General features: G+C 40.7%; 1 protein-coding gene across 3 annotated transcripts in view; it reads right to left on the bottom strand.

Moving 5' to 3' along the window:
* The window catches only part of LOC119882869 (cytoplasmic dynein 2 heavy chain 1), a 194,770-nt gene that overhangs the window by 151,617 nt on the left and 19,510 nt on the right, over positions 1 to 23,643 (bottom strand). For all 3 annotated transcript variants that reach the window (XM_038693177.1, XM_038693180.1, XM_038693179.1), the window contains 21 exons: positions 20,145 to 20,277; positions 19,931 to 20,048; positions 19,649 to 19,761; positions 19,293 to 19,406; positions 18,979 to 19,129; positions 16,321 to 16,526; positions 15,657 to 15,839; positions 15,274 to 15,456; positions 14,676 to 14,899; positions 14,212 to 14,327; positions 10,941 to 11,140; positions 10,605 to 10,736; positions 10,281 to 10,413; positions 9,916 to 10,123; positions 9,685 to 9,814; positions 7,315 to 7,470; positions 6,815 to 7,074; positions 3,926 to 4,172; positions 3,480 to 3,631; positions 3,117 to 3,261; positions 1,226 to 1,328 (listed from right to left, as the gene is read on the bottom strand). In XM_038693177.1, coding sequence (XP_038549105.1) covers positions 1,226 to 1,328; positions 3,117 to 3,261; positions 3,480 to 3,631; positions 3,926 to 4,172; positions 6,815 to 7,074; positions 7,315 to 7,470; positions 9,685 to 9,814; positions 9,916 to 10,123; positions 10,281 to 10,413; positions 10,605 to 10,736; positions 10,941 to 11,140; positions 14,212 to 14,327; positions 14,676 to 14,899; positions 15,274 to 15,456; positions 15,657 to 15,839; positions 16,321 to 16,526; positions 18,979 to 19,129; positions 19,293 to 19,406; positions 19,649 to 19,761; positions 19,931 to 20,048; positions 20,145 to 20,277 — 3,407 coding nt within the window. The remainder of the gene's footprint in view (positions 1 to 1,225; positions 1,329 to 3,116; positions 3,262 to 3,479; positions 3,632 to 3,925; positions 4,173 to 6,814; positions 7,075 to 7,314; positions 7,471 to 9,684; positions 9,815 to 9,915; positions 10,124 to 10,280; positions 10,414 to 10,604; positions 10,737 to 10,940; positions 11,141 to 14,211; positions 14,328 to 14,675; positions 14,900 to 15,273; positions 15,457 to 15,656; positions 15,840 to 16,320; positions 16,527 to 18,978; positions 19,130 to 19,292; positions 19,407 to 19,648; positions 19,762 to 19,930; positions 20,049 to 20,144; positions 20,278 to 23,643) is intronic.

Genomic DNA, 23,643 nt, shown 5'->3' with positions numbered 1-23,643 from the left:
TTTTTTTATCTATATCAACACCTGATGGAAATATCTGGCTTCTCAGCTGCTAAATGCTCCACTATATTCACCAGTTAAATGCTAACTGTGTCTGTTTGCGTTTGGTACTGAACTGGTAGTGTACAGTAGGTTTTTAGAGCTTTTTTGCTGAAAACAGCTGCCTGCTACAGTTGAGAATTATGTTATGAGGGCAGTGACAGTGAAGCAAAGCAGTAAATTTACAGACTGGACAGGTAAACAATGCGCAGAAACTCGCTATAAAGCTCTGTAATGCCTAGCGGAGCTGCAAATTCAAGCGATGATTCTCAGCAAAATATTGGTTATAGCCTCTTTAAATTTCAACAGAAGTTATGCAAGTTATGACGTGTTGTTAATATATTCATTGTGATCAAATGCACACTAAAACTCACCACAAACGTCAACACAGTCACAGAATAAAGACACAGAATAAAGATGATGGGGGTAGGGTGTTACGTACCAGAAAATACGGTGAGCAGCAAGAGGGGAGAAGATGGAGAAAGAAGTAAGAGCAAGTTAAAAAATGATGAGCATAGGAAAATAACAAGTTTGTCCGCTGACGTGTTTAATTAAAATTAATGATTGGACTCACTATCACAGCAGGAACACATTGCAGAAGGAGAGAAAGAGTGACAGAGCAAGAGATGAAAGGACGGAAAAGGGAGAGGATGATAAAAGAGGGGGAGAAAGACAAGTGACAGAGAGGAAGTGAGGAAAGAGAGGAGGGAGAGAGAGATTGAATGGAGAAAAAGGTGAGAGTTGGAGACAGTAGCTCTGAGCTAAAAGAATACTGACAAGAAACTAAGCCATCTGGCGCCGTCTTTTTGATTCTGGCATCAAAACTGACACTTATTAATGCTTTATGTTCCACAGTGGCAGCAAAATTATTCTTTGTGAAGTCTCTGAGGAATTAAAAGAAAACTAGAGGGTCATTAAATCCAACGTTCTGATTTTATTTACATACAGCAGTGCCTCTGAACATGTGGGTAAAGAAAGCCCCTTCTGGGCCATGGGTGTGACTCTTAAGGGGTTCCCTATTTTCAAAAGTTTTTTATGCTTCTGGGTCCCAATGAAGGCTGAAGGTTCTTTGTTGTTCCCCAACTTAGAGAAGGTTTTCGTGTCCCTGGATATTACACCTATCTTATTCGTGTTTAAAAGTGTTCAAAAACACACATATTAATATGTGTGCATTCTTGAATGTGGTTACCTGCAGTGAGGTCATATCGCAGCAGGCTGAGGACCCATTCTGTGAGGATGCAGGGGGTAAACAGGTAGTGGCTGTGGTCATCAACTGTAAACTTGGCTTTCACCTGAGTGTAAAGATACACGGGGAGACAGTGATAAATACATATCTATAGGACATAATACACTGGCAATTTACGACACGCTGAATTCATGTTGAATTTACAGTAATTCACCAAAATAAGTGCCTTTATAGTTGTGTGTCATCAGCATAAAATGCATCATGACACAGAATTTAACTTCTTAAAGCACAACATGTGTGTCATACTTATATATTTATATTTATATTCTGTTCCTGTACAAGTCCTGGACAGAATAAAACAACCTATCACCCAATAAATAGTACAATTGAAAGACGACTAAGTGTATCCGGACATAATTAATTATGTGACATTAATTAAGTGTGATACAGAGTAAGATGCTGGAAAAATGTAACTATTAATGTACAAAGTTTACATTTATTCATTTAGCTGACGCTTTTATCCAAAGCAACTTACAATTGCTTTATATGTCAGAGGTCGCACATCTCTGGAGCAACCAGGGGTTAAGTGTCTTGCTCAGGGACACATTGGTGGGTGTGTCACAGTGTGGAGTTGAACCTGGGACTCCCACACCAAAGGTATGCATCTTATCCAATGCACTATCACCACCCCGTTCACCACCTAAACAAAATCAAAATCGCAGCCTCATTCTGCACTACTGCGTCATGCTTTTAGCGCTATACATAAAGATTATTTTTCAAATCAATTAATCTAACGATTATTTTTTCGATTAGTCAATTAATCTAACGACTAATTTTGTGTATTCTAAAGGGAAAAAATGTTGCTTATTACTCAATTAACATACAAATTTATCTAAAATAAATATCAAAAACATGTCTAATCAATAAATCAATATTTTATTCAATAATCCTGATGAAGCATATTAGATATAATGACAATAGCAGCATATCTTAAAATGAATCCAATTTCCACGTCACTGATGTGTTGTGATAATAACAATAACTATATAACTATAACAATAATTAATTAGGCTACTTTACTTAAAACTTTTTTGTTTCTGACACGGATTTATTTCAATATTGAGTAAAGCAGTATGATAATCAAATACATTTAATTATCATAATAAAATACATTTGATTATCATACTGCATTACTCAATATTGTATTTCTGCATCAATGTCTTTTAAAATAAATTTTAAAAGACTACGTGGCCGGTTCTTGTGCTGATAATGGGCCGTGCTTGTGTGGAGACAGATAGTAAACACGATTTGCGGTGCTGCCGTCTAGACAAAGTGCTCCGGGATACTTTCGCTTCATGTAGTTGTGCTGCAGTGAAGATATTTCCAATTCACAGAGCTCACGGAGAGTATCTGAGTATAGTATAGTGTTGAGTATCTGTCTAAAATACTCCCAAACTTTAGGCACGATCTTGTAGCTGGAGCTTGTCTGGGGGAATCCCTGCTAACACGGGATGCAGCAACGCTTCGGCGCACATAATGCGAGTCGATGTATTTGTGTTATCGAATACATCGACTGTGTCGATGAATCGCCCCAGCCCTACATGCTATACCTCTGTAATGTACGTACCTGTTCTAGTAACCAAAACACTGCTAGGCACTCATCCAAAACCAAGGAATTCAAAGAAGGGCTTTTTGTTTTTTAAAGCATAAAGGGCCTGGTCAGTGCTACTGTGGTGCACATGGGTGTAGTAGTGTTCCTGATCACATTCATCAGTCAGTGTGCGCTTCTTGCTCGGGCTCCACTGACTTGTTTATGCTGTCAATATCTCAGACAAGACTATGTTGCAACAAATACAAATGTGAACATGAATGAACCCCCTGTCTAAACCAGTACCTGTTCATAGAGCTGCACAAGAGACCCAGCCAGCTGGTGTGTTTTCCCTGTGCTGGCCCAGGAAGCCTGGCTGCCCAGACTATGCTGGAGAACTGGCTGCAAGTATGCTGAGTAGATAGTCTGTAGCTGCTCCCTGTCTGGATAGCTAAAAGCAGAGGCAAAGAAGCAGAGAAACAGATGGATGCGGGGAAATAAAAAGAGAGGGTGGTGAGGGTTAGGGTTAGAGGGAAATCAACAGCAAAAGAGACAAGGAGTGATGTTGGGAAACAAACTTTAGAGAGCATATATGCAAATCCATGTATAATAGCATTCTGTTTCACAATGTGTAAAGTAATGCATCAAGTACATTAGTTCTATACTTACTCTATAGTGCAGATACGAACTATAGATGAAAAGCGGGAGGTGAGAGAATGGCTCCCTACAGCACCCCCTGTTGACATGGAGGCCACCACCTGGATGTTCTCAAGACTCACCCACTCCAGATTTTCATCATAGAATCCCTTATATGTCAAAACCTGTAGGAAAGACGGAGAGAGAAAGAGAGGAGAGAGACAGAATTAAGAAGGTGGAGAAATTGGAGAGTTGAGAGAAAGTAAGGCATTTATTAAAGGGCTTAAAACATATTTAAGAGGTAAGTACTTTAATTTTACATGGAACAGCCCTGAACCCTCACTGATGTGATACAAATCAGTGTCAAAGTCTGAGCTCATGAGGGTGTACATTTAGAAATGAAACTATGCTTCTTTTTTTTTTTACCACATCATGCTTTCACAAATTAGTTGTCTTTTTGTTTTATGTGTCCTCTCTACCTGTTGCAGGAAGGCAATGAGGTTGCTGGTCCCCCATTTATCAGGTTTAGGTAGGTTGATGTCTTTTAGGTAGAGCACAAGGTTCTCACAGTCTTTGGGTCTGAAGACTCGACCGGTGTTAGAGCTGAGCAGCAGGCAGGTCTGACCAAGCTTTTGCAGGACATGGCGAGATGATGTCTGGGCACTGCAGTGAACCACAGCGACTTGGGTTGACCGTAGCCGAGAGAAGGCATAGCGCAGGAGCATGCTAGACAGAAAACAATGCATTGAAAAAAAGGTCAGAAAACATACGGCCACTTGTTTTTTAGAAAATGTGGCAAGATAGGGTCTGACTAGCTTCAGCCAAACAAAAATATGCTGTGACTCATTCATCACATAAAGGTGCTGGTCATATAATTAGAATATCATCAAAAAGTTGATTTATTTCAGTAATTCCATTCAAAAAGTGAAACTTGGATATTATATTCATTCATTACACACAGACTGATATATTTCAAATGTTTATTTCATTGATTGTGATGATTAAAATTGACAACTAATGAAAATCCCAAATTCAGTATGTCCAAAAATTAGAATATTACTTAAGACCAATACAAAAAAAAGGTTTTTAGAAATGTTGGCCAACTGAAAAGTATGAACATGAAAAGTATGAGCATGTACAGCACTCAATACTTAGCTGGGGCTCCTTTTGCCTGAATTACTACAGCAATCTGGCGTGGCATGGAGTCGATCTGTCTGTGGCACTGCTCAGGTGTTTTGAGAGCCCAGGTTGCTCTGATAGTGGCCTTCAGCTCTTCTGCATTGTTGGGTCTGGCGTATCGCATCTTCCTCTTCACAATACACCATAGATTTTCTATAGGGTTAAGGTCAGGCGAGTTTGCTGGCCAATTAACAGGGATACCATGGTCCTTAAACCAGGTACTGGTAGCTTTGGCACTGTGTGCAGGTGCCAAGTCCTGTTGGAAAATGAAATCTGCATCTCCATAAAGTTGGTCAGCAGCAGGAAGCATGAAGTGCTCTAAAACTTCCTGGTAGACGGCTGCGTTGACCTTGGACCTCAGAAAACACAGTGGACCAACACCAGCAGATGACATGGCACCCCAATCCATCACTGACTGTGGAAACTTTACACTGGACTTCAAGCAATGTGGATTCTGTGCCTCTCCTCTCTTCCTCCAGACTCTAGGACCTTAATTTCCAAAGGAAATGCAAAATTTACTTTCATCAGAGAACATAACTTTGGACCACTCAGCAGCAGTCCAGTCCTTTTTGTCTTTAGCCCAGGCGAGGCGCTTCTGACGCTGTGTCTTGTTCAAGAGTGGCTTGACACAAGAAATGCGACAGCTGAAACCCATATCTTGCATACGTCTGTGCGTGGTGGTTCTTGAAGCACTGACTCCAGCTGCAGTCCACTCTTTGTGAATCTCCCCCACATTTTTGAATGGGTTTTGTTTCACAATCCTCTCCAGGGTGCGGTTATCCCTATTGCTTGTACACTGTTTTCTACCACATCTTTTCCTTCCCTTCGCCTCTCTATTAATGTGCTTGGACACAGAGCTCTGTGAACAGCCAGCCTCTTTAGCAATGACCTTTTGTGTCTTGCCCTCCTTGTGCAAGGTGTCAATGGTCGTCTTTTGGTCGTCTTCCCCATGATTGTGTAGCCTACAGAACTAGACTGAGAGACCATTTAAAGGCCTTTGCAGGTGTTTTGAGTTAATTAGCTGATTAGAGTGTGGCACCAGGTGTCTTCAATATTGAACCTTTTCACAATATTCTAATTTTCTGAGATAGTGATTTTGGGGTTTTCAGTAATTGTAAGTTATAATCATCAAAATTAAAAGGAATGAACACTTGAAATATATCAGTCTGTGTGTAATGAATGTATACATTATACAAGTTTCACTTTTTGAATGGAATTACCGAAATAAATCAACTTTTTGATGATATTCTAATTATATGACCAGCACCTGTATATATTTAGGATGGTGCCAGCACTGCAAAAAAGGATCAGAGGAAGAAATGTGTGTTAGCGTTGTATTTAAGAGGGTCATTTGGCATATAGAGAACAATGTTTGTCAGAACAGACCCAAAGGCAAAGAGAGACATTTTGTGAGGGTGCAAACAGAGAGAGAAAATAATTGGAAAGTAAATGATGTGCATGCATGTGCATGTATGTGCCTTCCGGCGTATGTGTGTGTAAATTAATTAGAAATCAAAAGAGTAAGCTGACAAACCCAGTGCCTCTTTGGCACAGTGACCTTTTTAGGCGAAGTGAGGCAAGACAAGAGGACGAGAAAAGGAGACATTGAGTGAAACTCGACTGGAGTGTAAAAGGCAAACTGGGTGACCCTTGTTCTTCAAACCCCTGAGGAGGGAAGCAATTACTTTTGAGGCAACAATGCTCTGTGTACACATACATAAGCCCAAACACATACACCAAACATGTGCAAATCGGATCCTTATTCTGACTTGTCAGTGCTTTTACACAAAAGGTCAAGTCTTGAATAAAAGAAACTTTGATATCAGTGTCAATTGTGTCCTTTTGAGCATCCACATTTGAGTGACTCTCTCTCACAATCCATAACATACACTCTTTCACCAAACTCTTTTTCTACAAGCAGACTAACATGAGGATCGGCTAGAACAGTGCGTAATTAAACACAGACTGCCACTTAATGAAAGATAAAAAACAATTATGGTAATTTGTAAAATGACTTGTGTCACGCAGCAATCATGGCATTTCAAAAAGTATGTATTTTTGTTTGGATCCAGATTTTGATTTTGCGTGCAATCACTGTCTTGCAAGTGCGTGCAAATGCCTTCCTCTGTTTACGATTATGCAAATGTTTGTGCTCTGTGTCTGCATGCATCTCTGCATGTGCTTATTACCCCTTTCCGCAGCCCTCTGGCCCTACCACCATGAAGGGCTGCCTGTGCTGAGTCGTGAGCCAGGGGGAGAAGTAGTGCAGGCCTCTCTGCATGTCTGGAGTCTCAATAACAGGCAGTGTGTGCGTATGAGAGAGCTGTTCCAGTGTGAGACCCTCGGGACGCTGGAATGTATAGGCTGCTAGTTGGCCATTGTCAGAGTCATAGTAGGTATCTAGTGGTTTTTTAGTGTCTGGTGGGCTTTCCCTGGCCCAGCTCAGCAACTACAGAAGGACAGAGAAATAAGAGCACACATTAAAACCAACATTGTTATCTTTCTGAGTCGTGGCATTACAGAAGTGTGCAAATCCAACATTAGTACTTGAATGATGACTTGTCCTTCTATTTCTTATCAGCTAAAGCTGAGAAGACTATAAGGTTGAGACATGAATAACATTCCGATCCTAAAATTAAACTGCCCTTAAGGTCGTCCTCTGACCACACAAAAACACAGGGGTCCTCACCTCTTTGGCAAACTCCTGTCGTGTTTTGAGGTTGAGGTTTCCTCCCAAACCTCTAAGAAGACCAATGATGAATTGACCTCTCTCTGTCACAGCGTTGAGGTGTGACAAACCATTGAACACTGTACCCACCAGACTAGTCTCCACCACAAAGTCATTCTGATGAAAGAAGAGAAGGGGTGATGCAAGTGTGAATTAAAAATCTGTGATTTTGGAATAAATGGGGTGAAAACAAGATAAATCCTGTATATGAGTGTTACTTAACAAAACATCTTCTATCCAGTGAACCTGCTGATTAGTCCCAAGTGATTTTTGTCCCTTACAACGTCAGCAATTAAATCCAGTATACTTATCAAAGCAGAGTTGCTTTACATGGTTGAATACAAATCAAGATTGAATACAAATGAAAGATGAACATTTCAAGACATGCAAATGAAATCAAGCAATTTAAAATTACATAAAGTCAAAAGATATAAGATTCTGCAACAGTGAAACAGTTCAAATGGACATACAAGACAAGATATAAATGGAGGGATGCACTAAAATTAATATGAGGCTGCTTTGCTGTTATGTCTTGAGAAGTGATTTAAAAAGATCACCGAACCTGCAAACCTCAGGTTCTCAGGCTGGGTGTTCCAGAGTGAGGGGCTCTAACTGCAAAAGCCCGGTCACCTTTGGTCTTGAGCCGGGACTTACGAACAGCTAACAGAGCCCTGCCCGAGGATCTAAAGCTGTGTTCTGGCTCATAGGGGAGCAGCAATTCAGCAATGTAGCTGCGAGCAGAACCATGAAGTGCTTTAAAAGTGATCAGTAAAATTTTTAAATCAACTCTAAAACTTACAGGTAACCAGTGAAGGGAAGCTAAAACAGGACTGATGTGATCTTGTCTTCTAGTGTTAGAGTGGCTGGGTTTTGTCCTAGCTGAAGTCGTGAGATAGGTTTTTGGCTTAGCCCTGAATACAATGAATTACAATAATCCAACGTAGATAAAATAATATAATGGATGACCTTCTTGAGATCAGACCGAGAGAAAAAAAGACCTGGTTTTTTAGATGTTTTAACTAGTAAAAACATGACTGAACAACATTTGTAACACGTTTTTCAAAAGAAAGGTCACAGTCAAACATTACACCCAGGTTTCTGGGTGCAGGTTTGATGTTTGTAGCTAGGGATCCAAGATGTTTTTGTAAACAAAATGGGACTTCATCAGCATAATAATTGTACTGGATCTTGTGAACAAGTATGATATGGCCCAGTGGCAAAATAATAATATAAAAGGGGCCAATAATGGAGCATTGAGGAAAACAAAAGGTTAAAGCTTGTGCAGACTACACGACTTTCAGCATCGGCCGATGGCCGTGCTGTTCACAGTCTTTGTGGCGTTCACACCACATGACTGATCGTTGACAGCAGGTCTCCAAACCACTTTTTGTCAAGAAAACATACGTGAAATGTGAAAAGGGAAATGACGTGAACCTACACACAAAACAGCTGTTGTTTGTTATTATAAAGATAGCAATTATAAAGACAAAGAGTATGGGTGAAAGAATGGATTAACACACGCAGGTAAGCAGGGATTGTCTGAGCTACAGAGAGAGCTGGAGGTGAGTAAAAAGTGTTTTGCAGTGAAAAAGTAGCTCAGCTGCCTGCTCTCAATGGCTGTATGTAGATGTCGAGTCAGCCAACTCTTACAGATATTTGGCATGCTAGATATCTGGCTGACGTCAGCGATGTGTCAGAAATGTGTCATGAGCCGTTTTGATGCGTCGTTACATAACGACTGGCGACGGCTGATCAATCACTGATTTAACCCTGATCACAGCCCGATGGTCGCTGAGCTATCCAACTGGCAAATCGGGCTAAAAATCGTGTAGTGTGAACTAGGCTTTAGAGGGGCCACAGAAGAGGAGGCATTTCCCATAGCTAGGGAGAAGGATCTGTTTCATAAAGCCTATCTAGAGCTGTGTCCTTGATGCCAACACACTTTTCAAGGCAATTCAATAAAATTGAATCGACAGGGTCAAATGCTGAGCCAAAATCAAGAAGGATAAAAATTTAGCAATCACCAGCATCTGCAGTAAGTAAAAGGTCATTAGTAACTTTGATAAATTTCAGTGCTGTAACCTGAATGGAAACAAGATTAAAATTTATCATAGATGTCATATTTTTCATAAAAGAAATCAAGTGTATGTAGACAGTCTTTTCTAAAACTTTAGGAAAAAATGGTAATTTAGAAATAGGTCTAAAAAATTTTAAATCATTCGGTTTAAAGTGAGGTTTCATTAGCAGGGGATACACTACCGCGTGCTTCAACAGAAACAAGGCTGAAATGGAACAGTTTTCAAGCCAACCTATAGAAGTAGTAAAGGTTACCTGTTTGAGGACCCAGTCCAGGGCTCGTTGGAAGTAGTCTCCCAGCCAGTTTTCTAGGTTACTGCCACACCCCTCTGGCTGACCCCTCAACCACGACTTCAACAAAGCACCCACGTCAATGTCCTCATCACTAAAGATAGTGGGAAAAGGGAGGATGTAAAAAGAAACTGCGAGACAAGCTATTTGGAAAAGATGTAATTTATAAAACCTTGTCTGCATTAGCTAACTGACCTGAGAAAAATCATGCCCATGCGGGATATAGTGGCTGGTGAGGCACAGCTAAGGTCGTGAGTCTCAAACAGGAAGTTAACATTGGGTCCGAATTGGATGCGTTCTCCACTAGGCATGGTTAACAGCCGATTATCATCAAGAACAGAGTTCAGACTCTCAATCCACTCTGGGTCGATGTCGCCGTCACACACAATCCAAGAGCTTACCTCTAGAAAACACACCAAAAAAACACATGTACATTTATACTTTAGATACATACAGCAAGAACTTTCCAGTTTAAGCAGACTTCATCCTTGTTGTCAAAAGTCAGCAAGACAGACTATCAGTGACCTATTTGCACCATTTGAGTGGCGTCTGCTTCTTACCCTGTGGTTCTCTGACCACATTCCTGGCACTATGTGTGAGGACGCCATCAGCCCATTCTCTGGTGTCCATGTCTATATGTCCCAGCAGCTGTTGTCTGGGCATGGCCTTAGGATTCATTGTGTACTGCTTTACCTACAAAAACACAACATTAGTTAAAGATGGCACCCAAGATTGGGGAAAGTTTTTTTAACTGACCCATAAACTCTCGAATAAATGCTTGTCATACTCCTTTATTTGCTAAACAACACTGGAAACCAAGCTGTACACAATGTACGTCTACATTTTGAATGAAAATCCAGGTAGGCGATTTGTCTTTTATTCACCACTTTGCCTGTCTTGCTGAGAGCAGCCCTAAGCATCCTCCAGAGTGTAGACTTCCCCGCTCCACTTGGCCCTACGATGACTACTCCCATCCGTTGTCTCAGCTGTTCATTCAGCTCCAGTGCCTTCTTCAGCTACGCAGAGATGGAAACACATTTATGATTTTTCCACCATCTTTCTAACAAACCATCCAACTGTTGTCTCAGTGTTAATGTTAAAGACTTTTTGCAGTATCTATTGACCCCAAACACTGACTGAAGAGTTCACATCATGTATCATTTAATAACAATAATATGTCTATAATTGGCTAATAAATAGATGTCTTTTTACACACGCACCTGGCTGGGTATAAGTTCAAGTCGCGCTTCCTTGTAGACTTGTTCCAGTGCATGCATTAGACTCTGGTCCTCCACATCGGTGAAATTAACCCCAGAGAAGACATCTCTGACCAGAGCATCAAACCGGGAGCTATCGGCAAACGTCAGCTTGGACATGGTGTTCAGTCTCAATGCCTGCACCACCAGACTACTCTCCTGAACTGCAAGCAGATGAAAAAGATTAATTTTATTTCCATTCTAATTTGAAAAAGAATAGGCATGTAAAAAAAGACTATAAGCAGAAAGAGAATCAAAGAAATTATACAAGCTTGGTGATCTTGTCCAGGCATTATTGCATTGCACATGCCCGTTGTAATAAAAGTGTTAATTACCAAAGCCCATCATGATTTAAGTGAGTTTGTCAATACTTTTGTTCTCTTCGCCAATGACTCTGGCCGTCCCCGCAGGCACAAATGTGGTGTTTTTCACACAGCGGGGGGGGGGGGACAGACTTGGCCAGACTACACACACAGCCAAACACAAGAAAACCTTGGGGACTCATCCCCAGACAGGAGGTGCATGTAGTGTGTGTGTGTGTGTGTGTGTGTGTGTGTGTGTGTGTGTGTGTGTGTGTGTGTGTGTGTGTGTGTGTGTGTGTGTGTGTGTGTCTGTGTGTGTGTCTGTCTGTCTGTCTGTCTGTCTGTCTGTCTGTCTATTGGACAGATAAAGGGCAGGTTGTGGAACAGTATGATTTGAAAGAGAGAGAGAGTTGTGGGTTCAAGAAAGGCAGAGGGGAAAATGAAGAGAGAGATGGGGGGGGGGTACTGAAAAGCAGAGACATGAAGGGGAAATGAGGGGTGAGAAACAGAGGGCAGCGAGGGGGAACGTGTGGGACTAGAGTGGCATCGACAGCCAGGTATCATAGAGAGAGCTAACAAGAGGTCAGAAGGAGTTGGGAAGGAGGCGGGGAAAGAAGTACTGAAGAGGTAAACAACAGAACTCTGGCAGAAATGTTTGGAAACAAGAGAATGGAAAGGACAAAAGTACAGACAGTGAAAAGTGAAAAGCCCAAGGGAAGAAAAGTTTTCAAGGGGAGCATTTAGGCTAAATGTCAATTGATGGTGTGTCTGTATTATATGATTTACAGGGCAAGGACAACAGCAGGTGTATAGAGAAAGTGCTGGTCAATAGAACCTTTTGATGTTCAAGTACACTCTTGCATAGTGTCTCTCAAAAAGCATTTAAGAGATATCCATACATAGAGACACGGATTATCAAAACATTTTGTAGTGTGACCATGTTGGATAAAAGGATAAGCATCTCCAAACCAGCCGAATTTTCACTATCACCTTATCCTCTAATCCTTTTCTGTCAGCTCTACAGCTTTTTATCTCTGAGGTCAGAAGCTTACTTTCGGTGCAACAGTTGCAGCACTTCTCAGGGGACACATTTTAGAGACACCTTTACCAAATAACTAGAAAGTAAGTTTTCAGATTATTTACTTTTTGTGATCAATTGGAATTTTATAAGCAGTAAATATAGCACAGTCAGTCTGACTTTCTGACTGTTAAATAATTAATATGTGAATATGAGTAACTGATCTTATTTCGATGTTAAATGTTGATATGTTGATAAACTTCAATTATCTTTTGGCACTGTGCAGCATGTTATATTATATGACAGTACAGTAATGACTATTCTGCCTACATACTATTTTGTGGTATATTTACTTCTGATTTGTTAAGCAGACTGTCACAAGCCAGAAGAAGCAGATAACTTTAACGCCATTATTGACTGAATAATTTGGTTTCTGAACCACTAAGCAGAATGTTCAAAGATTTGATCTCATCGGGTGGCTGACGTTCAAATCAACAGTGACTTTAGAGGTTATATTAGCTTTCTAGGGGTGTTTTGGAACTAACTCAATGTCACTGATTTGATGGCTCATGTCCTGGAGTCAGCTCTAACATATAAATTAGGTATCTGGTAAATTGAATGATCCTGCTTTTCTGATGGTGATAATTTTTTGTGGAGTTATGAGGCAGTAGCCTGATGCAGACTGTAGTTACCACTGGTGGGTTAGCATATACAGACTTTAGATATCTGAACTGGGCTCGTCTATAAATGTTTACCATGTATTTTGACTTCCCTGAAACATTAAAATAGCACAAAATAACAATATCATATGTACAAATGCATTAGCCTTTCCAAACTAAACTATCTCAGACATGTTTGAAACATTGCTGTATGTAAAGTGGAAGTTCAGTCCTCTGTGTGCATTTATGTTACTTGATGGACTTCTGCTTTATTACTGTATTATTTTTTTTCTACCTATGAAGCATGAATTAATTCTTATACTGAGTGCTGAAGACATATTAAACAGACAATGTCAGTTTTAGTAGCTCTTATTGTCATCAGTTGTCAATACTGACACTAGAAGATCCTTAGAAGACCTTTTCAGTGACACACTTTGGGTAATTCGTGTAGAATGATGGCTCATCGATTATGTGTGTTTTATGCTGTCAAAAGGATTAACTGACTGAGAACATTACAGTTTTTAGTAGATCTAGTCTAATAATGGATTTATGGATGGCAATAAGTCATAAGGAATTGCAGTATAGACTTGCCAAACTAGGTTTGAGGTAAATTAATTATTAGTTTGTACACCCGAGACAACTCACTTAATTTTACACTGTAAAATGTCCTACTCGGTTTGTGTCTTGGTCACAGTGACAAAACAATATCTCAGGGCTCTTTATCAACATTGTTTGTTTATGTTTTGAGTTTATGTAAATATGTACCATATTAATATTGCCCTAATTATCCAGTAACGGTCTGGCAATAGATTTTATGGGTTACCATCACTAAATCACTGTCTTAGTTGCTGAAAAAGATTGTGCCCTGCCTAATACAACAAAGATGTACATTTGCAGTAATCTGTTGACCAGATTAACATCTGTGGCAGGATCATTCAAGTATGTCATGGAGGGATGAGAGCTTCTCTTCTTATTTGTGTTTTCAAGACCAGATGATTTCTCTGATTAGCACAACTGCAGACAGGAAGTGAAATCACCTGGTATTATATTTGGCTAGAATGAAAACATGAAATTTTTTGCCCTGGTTGTAGATCCCAGCATGTTGCAGTGTAATGCAATCAATACATCTTGTTGCTCTACATTAGGCACCCACTGTCTTGTAACTATCGTGTCACACTCCACTAATGGAAAAGTAAAAATACCTCAAAGAAAAATCATACCTTAAAATAAAAAAAAATAGCCAGAGGGGGTCTTACTTGTGTCCTTGTCATGACTCCTCCTCTGTTGCTGCAGGATACTGCCGCAGGCCTTCAGCACTGTCTTCAGAGCACGCAAACCCCAGTCATAGTGCTGCTGCGGAGTCAACAGCTCCCTGGACACACAAATAGAGTCACACATACACACTGTATTACTGCTAATGGGTTTGGAGGTAGATGATTGAACTTATCCACATAATCAATATATTGCAATAGACTGTAGTGGCAGTATAGGTAATTTAAAATAAATTCAACACCCAACAGCATGATTCTGTTTTGAACACACACACACAAAAAAAACACTTAGTGAACCACACAGACAAAAAGACCCGATTGGTGAAACAAGTCACATACACACTGTATAACTAGTAGTGGACAAAAGTTTATGGAAAGCTTCATAAATCTTAAATTCCTACTCCCTCCAACCTCAAAAACAAAAAGACTTAACCTCCACACATTGCTACCTGGCCAGGTTGAAGATTGCAACCAGTTTGCGGCCCAGTATTTCTCCATTTTTAAAGCCCTCAGAGTAGAGGATGACCTCAGCAATGAGCTCATTGTCAGGTCTGCTCATGGCCACAGGCCTGAACAGCTGCTTTAGGTTGTCTGGAAGCTTCTGTCTGCCTCCGTACCCTTTCCCGGCAGGGTTCAACGTGATGAACACACCAGAGTTCGGGTCCAATTCCACCTGGAGGATGAAGAAGGAGAATAAGAAAGTTATTCACATTAAATTAATACGTGTGTTTTAAACTGGCATGAACATAGTTTCATTGACTGCTTAAGGATTTATGACCCAACCATTTCTCCCACAATGGATGAATAAATAACAGATTAATTTATTGACAGACTAATTTGATAGAAAGGCAAGGAAAATGTTGAAGGTAAAAAACTTGCAATGTGCATGTTTTAAGCATGTCTGTATATAAAAGCCAGCGAATTAAACAGGAAAAAGATAAAATTATCGAGAAAGATCTGAAAAAACACATCAGTGAGTAATTGTTTTTTGGCATCAGTACTTAGAAACATTAATGTGTTTGCCTGCGTTTTGTCGTATTTTCTGACCTCCTTCCACAGCAGATCGCATGTGTTCTTGTGATATTTAAGGGAGTCTTGAATGGCCTGAATCTGCATGGAAACTGCAGATAACACTGCCTCCTCCAAGCGGTTAAACTCATCAAAGCAGCCCCATGCTCCACACTTCACCAAGCCCACAAAGATTCGTCCCATAGACTTCACGTCGATACCCTAAAAAAAACAGGCAGTTGTTCACAATTACTAGTCTTGTTCTTTGTGTGCTTGTGTCTGTGGTAACAAGTTGAAATATCAGAAATGATTATAAAGGCATACCAGGGCATATGTTTAATTTCAGAAGTGTGTAGCTCTCAGGTTTAACACTGCTTCCAATACATTATATTAATGATCACTCTCTAAGAGTATTTTCATACCTCATCACAGTTGAACACCAACACCTGGCGTCCAAACAGCCCCCCCAGGGCTTTGACCGACTCTGTCTTGCCTGTACCAGCGGGCCCATAGGGGTTCCCCCCAAGCCCCATCTTCATGGCCTGGGTCAGAGTCAGGTAGCACTTATCAGTCAGTGGAGTGTGCACCAGCTTAGCTGCGTTCCCCTGGGAGAAAGGAGAGGGAGGATGGAGAACAAAGTAAGCGATAAAGTCAGCAAGCAAGAAACAGACAGGAGCAGTGAGATGGCCAGACAGAAGGAAAGATATGGGGAGTGAGGGTAGGGCATTGGGGCACAACAGAGGGGGCAAGAAGCCAGTGGAGGATAAAGGCAGACAAGATGATGGATTAAGAAAGGAAGGAATGAAAAGCAAATGAAGGACAGGTGAAGAAAATGAGTGAGACTAAGTCTAGCTTGTGTTTTTTTAAATGAACTGCAGAAGGGAAATAAAGAAAGGTATCTTCAGTGCTCCTCATCTCTGCATAAACAGTGCCCCCAAAAGGTAAATTACGAGAAGTTCAATTCTATTCCTAGAACATAAAAAAAGATTAACTGTAGCCCAAGAAACATCAGTGTGTGGTTTGGAGGGTTAATTTTCTCAATTAATAAAAATGATTGTATCCAACTTAATCTGCATTCCAACACACCTGGTATTCATATGTATAGCTGAACTGTGCATCCACCATTTGTATGAGGCAGCATTTATCTGTTCCCATGTAGAAGCGGAGCTGCTTCTTCCAGGCCCAGGCATCAGGGCTGGTAACTCCTGCCTGGTTAAGTTGCTTCACCACACTAATGTTATGGATAATGTCCAGGATCAAGGCCTTCAGCTTCAGCTGCAGGACACTGGACTCTGTACAGAAAAACGTGCATGAATATCAGGGTGGCAGGATTGGTAAAGTTACGCAAATAACAAATTTGATCATAAAAGAGGATTTTTGTAGATGTAACATAAAGTATTCAACAAGAAAGAACATATTTGGTAAAGGTACATATATACTTAAGTAAACATTAACTTTTGTATTATCAAATATTTACACAGTGCTGTACGCCTCTTTAAAGTCAAATGACTATAGCAAAAACTATATTATATATATATATTTATACATTATACATTTTCTTGATCAATTGCATTGAATTATATGTAAGACTGTTTAACATTAACATTTACTTAACTTAACATTAACTCAATATTAACCCCAAGTCATTAGAAAACCCCACCAGGTGCTTTGCATTGAATAGATGATGGGCTTTTATTGTAAGCAGACAGAATGGCAATAGCTTTTATGTTACCATAAAACAGCAGATTTTGTCCGTTGTAAGGAAAGCTGTTTAAAGTAAAAATGCAGAATTGTATCGACTGGTGAGGAGAATAAATTGGACCAGTCACTGTGTAAACGTACCCAAATATCTCAGGTGAAATTTTTTAACAACAATCTAGAAACTGATATTTTGAAAACTGGCACACTGATATTCTGGAAAGTCAATATCACCAACCACTACTGGCTTTACTGTCATGAACGACTGCACAAAATGCAGAAATATGCACTTTGAAAAACAGTGTCATTGTTACTAACTTTTGTGACAGCCCTAATTATTTAGTACCCTCTGTAGTTCAAGAAAAGCGCAGTCTTACAGCTGAGCAAAAGATGAAAACGACAAAGAAAACAGAAAGGAATAATAAAAAAAGTATAATACATTCAGTTTACTGTTTGAGTAGTGCATATATTAAACAACTTGCATTCTAAATTTTGTATAATTGAAGGTTCCTGTCTAAATATGTTTATATATGCATACAAATATGCATACATAAAAAGGACTTTACTTATGGCCCATATGCAGTATAAATCCAGCAGGGCTATAGTGAGGGAGTACTTTTCATTCATCTTCTCTCTGGGTTACTTTTCTACATATATCTCTGAAGTTGGGATTTCATATTGTAAATTACAGTGGGTCCAACTCTTCTATGCTAGGTAGATGCTTTGAATGCTGTGTGTGTAGGAATGCATCAGTGATGTCAGCAGAAGCGTAAAAAAATACCTTGCCAAATGTACACCATTCTGTCTCATCTCTGTGCCAAAGGGGAGAAAGCTCCCACTCCCCGCATGGGTTTATGGCTCATTTATGCAGACTGAGTAATTAGATAATCCTTCTTGCCATTACTTTAGCTCAGAGGTTTTCAAAGTGGGAGGCGGGCCAGTTTAGCTAGCTAAAGTTTAGCTGCTTTAATTAGTACTGCTGCTTCCAAAGCCTCTTCAGCTTACCTGCTTGTTTAAAGCAGGCCAGTAATTTCATGAGATGTTATCATGGAAAATAGTGCTATTTCAAGTGTGGTGGGTGGTAGAGTTTTGGATGTAAGACAAAATGACAGTCACAAAATGCACATTATCTGAAAATTTAATAGCCTTCTTCACAGTGCCATACTGAAATATCAGTGTCAAAAGTTATAAATCTAGGTAAACGATAAAGATAATTTGGCCCCACTAACACTTTATGCAAGTGAAACAAGCATTGCTTTCATTGAGACATTTTCATAAGACAAAAATTTGGAATTTGGCAGTAATGTCCCGTGAAATGATGCTACCACCACGGCTATGAAAGAGATTTTCATCTCATGCATGAATAAAAAACCTTCATTTAACTTTAAAAGTCCTTTTTACAAATTCAAGTTCTGTAACTCCTCTGTCATGCTTTATGCAGCCATAAATTCAGCCCCAAGTCATTAAATTAGCCTGCCAGCTACAGCATCTGCAGCTTTAAAGGGTGCTGGCCCTCTACAGACTCTTGTATCTGACTGGTTATCAAGAGATTCACACAAGAGAAGTCATTTGGCATTAATCCCTCAGTCCTAACTAACAATCCAAGATTTTAAACAGAGCTCAATCATTAACAACGCGAGAGGCAGTATGAGAATGAAAAAGTGCTATGTAGCAACTGTTCATAAGGACAGCACAACAATTAAAGGTTAATATCAACAGGAATCTTTAAAGTCAGTATATTGGCAGTTTGAAGCAAATAATCGCAAACTGCAATACTCATGTGTTCATGGGTCAAATTCAAACTAGGTAAGCAGTAAGTGGGAGTGGAGCTTTGACTAACTACTTGTTGTTAATTTCAGCAACATTTTTCAGTCAAACCATGTGCCTAAATTGCAGCTGCTGGTTGAAAATAGCATTATAACTTCAAAAATGTTTTCGTGTTGGATTTAAAAGACTGTGGTCAAGCTTCTCAGGCTGGTTTCATACAACTGGCTGTAAGGACACATATATTCACCAATGCATGCACACAAACGCAGACAGAACTACCTGTGTTAGCTTGATCCTCAGAGCTGGTGTCCACCGTAGTGTAGTGTTCTAGTTTGGTATTGAGCTCCAGCTCCAGCTGCTGCAAACTTTGCATTTTTAGAGCTCTTTCCACGTCTTCAGTAAACTGGATTTGCTCAGCCAGACACAAAATCTACACCAAAAATATGAGTAATTAAGAAGAACCTCCTACGAGGTCATAAATACTGACATATGTGGTCTTGGATCTGGCAGTGAAGAAATATTCTGCTACCTCAAACGCCTTTGGGAATATTCATTCAAATACAAATGGATTTCATGAAGAAGTGTGTGTGTACCTGTGATGGGAAGCGTGAGGGATCCACCTCCCCTTTCTTCCCCGCTGACAAACATTCATACAGCATGTGCTTCAGAGTCTCCTTCATTTCTACAGACAGCTCACTCAGCCACACCTAGAAAAAAGCAAAAGAGTTCACCTACAACCACAAACTGATTAAAAATAAATACAGGGATTGAAACTCACAGATTAGGTATGAAATATAATTTTGTAGCGATCAATCCTTTATTAAAATATATAATATACTATAGTTTAAACAACACAGAAACAAAAACATTATATATATTCAAGCGTCCGATCAAATATACTGTAGACATACAGTTTACATTCACACAAAACTCCGCACAACAGCTTTACCTCCACAAAGCTTGAGATGCGTATGTGTTTTCTGAGCAACACTACTTCTCCCTCCAAAGAACACATGGCGACAATGTGCTGACACTGCTCATCAAAAACAACACTGTGGATGCCTGCACAGATAATACACAAGCAGATTAACGTCACGGTCCAGCAGAATGTACTTTGATACAAGGGATACACGGAGAGGAGAGGAGAGGAGAGGAGAGGAGAGGAGAGGAGAGGAGAGGAGAGGAGAGGAGAGGAGAGGAGAGAACAAAAAAAAAACAGAGAGCTTCTGACCTGCAAAGAGTTTCTTGAGGTGTGATTGGATGACAGTTGGGTTGGTTGCCTGACCAAGAATCTCTAACAGATCATCATCTCCTATGAAATAGAACCGTGGAAAGGCAGAGCGTTTCTCCTGCGCCAACAATACAAAACAGAAAAAAAGAAGTTGCGATGCTTACCCATGTTATATATATATGCATTCTTTGCACACAAAAATGCACGTGTGTACCTCGAGGAACTCATTGAGTGACTTTTGGCAGCGCTGCAGCTGATCCAGTATGGTGACCAGGGAGTTTCTGATGCCGGCCCTTGAGCTCAGAGAAACAACTCTGTTGTCTCTCTGAATGTCTGACATTATAGACCTGTTCCACATATGGAGAAAGTGTATTGTTACTGAATGTGCATAAAACATGTTCTGTCCGTAGTAAAAATTATATTTGCCTTTTACTCCCAGCAAAAGATACACCACCGTAGCGTTATACTGAATATCAAACATAGTAAACCTGAAACTCGCAGAAAATGAATAGTACGTACACACACACAAAAACACATTAAATAAAACGTAGTCTCAAGGAAAAACATCAAGCAGCACTGGCTCTGGCTTTCCCTCAGATCCATTAACCACTCTGTGAAAATTGAAGTCAAGAAAGCAAAACTGGCATATAGGAAGAAATTAGAACAGGACAGCAGCATGAATACCAGGGCAGGCTTTTCAGAAGGTGAGGACACTCACCAGGGTCCACCTCAAAAAACAGCACTCCTACACCCACTGACCCCATCTCATTCACTAGAGACCTGAACAATTTCTATGCCAAGTTTGACATTCTCAACTCTACTGCTCCACTGATTGGGAGAGATTGTTTGGGAGCCTACCCACACCTTAGCAGTCACACTCTGTCCCTTTCACAGAAGTGGACGTCTACCATCAGCTCATGGCGTGCACAGTTGGCAAGTAATTTGCTCCAGACTGCAACCGTCCCACCCTCCAGGAAACATCTACCATACCACATTCCTGTCCCCAAGAAACCCTACCCCACTGAACTGAATAACTACAGAGCAGTAGCACTCACCTCCATTATTGCAAAATGCTTCGCAAAGTTGTTAGCCCATAGCTGGACTCCTCTTTGCTTACAGGCCGAAAGACGGACAGAGTATGCTGACTTCTTAATAGATTTTAGCTCAGCCTTTTAATCCCATTGAATGGCATCTGATGATCAGCAAACTCTACCATCTCTATGTTCCACCTCTCCTCATCTGCTGGATCCCGTTTCCTCAATGACAGACCCCAGGCAGACAGGGCGGGTACCACTACATCCTCCTTCGTCACCATCAACACTGGAGCCCCTCAGGCCATGTTCTGAGTGCCTTTCTATACACGCTCTACTCAGTGTCTTAGCCCCTCCTCCATTACAAATTCTTCCTCACAGACAGAGATTCAGTCACAACCTACCAACAATCCCTTTTTCCTCTTCACCCAGTGGTGCAGAGACAGTCACCTCATTCTCAATGTCACCAAGACAAAGGAGCTCATCTTTGAAGCGTGCAATAGACTCACCACCCCTTTACTGATGCACTTCCTTCAATAGCCAACGAGTGGAGATGGTGGACAGCTTTAAGTACCTCTGCATCATTCTGAACAATAAACTGAGCTTTGATCACCCATCACAGACATCCATAAACACTGCCAACTAAGACTCTCTACCATCCGCAGACTTAGAGCTTTCTCAGTCAAACCCCACTTCCTGCTTCTTCTATACTTCCATAAGTATTCTCGAATCCATCCTCATGTATGGTGCCACCTGCTACTCCACCAAGCTCACCCTCACCAAAGAAAATCCTGAAAATCACTAACATACAGTGAGGAAAATAAGTATTTGAACACCCTGCTATTTTGCAAGTTCTCCCACTTAGAAATCATGGAGGGGTCTGAAATTGTCATCGTAGGTGCATGTCCACTGTGAGAGACATAATCTAAAAAAAAAAATCCAGAAATCACAATGTATGATTTTTTAACTATTTATTTGTATGATACAGCTGCAAATAAGTATTTGAACACCTGAGAAAATCAATGTTAATATTTGGCACAGTAGCCTTTGTTTGCAATTACAGAGGTCAAACGTTTCCTGTAGTTTTTCACCAGGTTTGCACACTGCAGGAGGGATTTTGGCCCACTCCTCCACACAGATCTTCTCTAGATCAGTCAGGTTTCTGGCCTGTCGCTGAGAAACACGGAGTTTGAGCTCCCTCCAAAGATTCTCTATTGGGTTTAGGTCTGGAGACTGGCTAGGCCACGCCAGAACCTTGATATGCTTCTTACAGAGCCACTCCTTGGTTTCCTGGCTGTGTGCTTCGGGTCATTGTCATGTTGGAAGACCCAGCCTCGACCCATCTTCAATGCTCTAACTGAGGGAAGGAGGTTGTTCCCCAAAATCTCGCAATACATGGCCCCGGTCATCCTCTCCTTAATACAGTGCAGTCGCCCTGTCCTGTGTGCAGAAAAACACCCCCAAAGCATGATGCTACCACCCCCATGCTTCACAGTAGGGATGGTGTTCTTGGGATGGTACTCATCATTCTTCTTCCTCCAAACACGGTTAGTGGAATTATGACCAAAAAGTTCTATTTTGGTCTCATCTGACCACATGACTTTCTCCCATGACTCCTCTGGATCATCCAAATGGTCATTGGCAAACTGAAGACGGGCCCTGACATTTGCTGGTTTAAGCAGGGGAACCTTCCGTGCCATGCATCATTTCAAACCATGACGTTTTAGTGTATTACCAACAGTAACCTTGGAAACGGTGGTCCCAGCTCTTTTCAGGTCATTGACCAGCTCCTCCCGTGTAGTTCTGGCCTGATTTCTCACCTTTCTTAGGATCATTGAGACCCCACGAGGTGAGATCTTGCATGAAGCCCCAGGCCGAGGGAGATTGACAGTCATGTTTAGCTTCTTCCATTTTCTAATGATTGCTCCAACAGTGGACCTTTTTTCACCAAGCTGCTTGGCAATTTCCCAGTAGCCCTTTCCAGCCTTGTGGAGGTGTACAATTTTGTCTCTAGTGTCTTTGGACAGCTCTTTGGTCTTGGCCATGTTAGTAGTTGGATTCTTACTGATTGTATGGGGTGGACAGGTGTCTTTATGCAGCTAACGACCTCAAACAGGTGCATCTAATTTAGGATAATAAATGGAGTGGAGGTGGACATTTTGAAGGCAGACTAACAGGTCTTTGAGTCAGAATTCTAGCTGATAGACAAGTGTTCAAATACTTATTTGCAGCTGTATCATACAAATAAATAGTTAAAAAATCATACATTGTGATTTCTGGATTTTTCTTTTTTAGATTATGTCTCTCACAGTGGACATGCACCTACGATGACAATTTCAGACCCCTCCATGATTTCTAAGTGGGAGAACTTGCAAAATAGCAGGGTGTTTAAATACTTATTTTCCTCACTGTATCTTCTAAAACAATTGATCTCCGCAATCCCAACCTGCCAGCCCTCGTTGACACTGCTACTATAGCTCACGACCCCTGATACCCTCTAAACCCATGCTTCACCCTCCTCCCTTCTGGCCATAAATACAGACAACCAATCGGCAAATTCTAGAAAAACATGCTTTCGGAGAAAATTTGTGCCCTCAGCATTAAGTGCTTTGAATAGCCTGGGCACACTGTGATAGGACTTGTGTTGATGTAATATCTTTTGTTTATATATTGTTGTTGTTT

This window comes from Micropterus salmoides, unplaced genomic scaffold (assembly GCF_014851395.1).
Source record: "Micropterus salmoides isolate LMB-PRFRI ecotype aquatic unplaced genomic scaffold, ASM1485139v1 Ms_hic_scaffold_3, whole genome shotgun sequence".
Taxonomy (NCBI): domain Eukaryota; kingdom Metazoa; phylum Chordata; class Actinopteri; order Centrarchiformes; family Centrarchidae; genus Micropterus; species Micropterus salmoides.
Note: the sequence above shows the minus strand (reverse complement) of the source record. Positions and strands in the feature narration are given on the sequence as shown.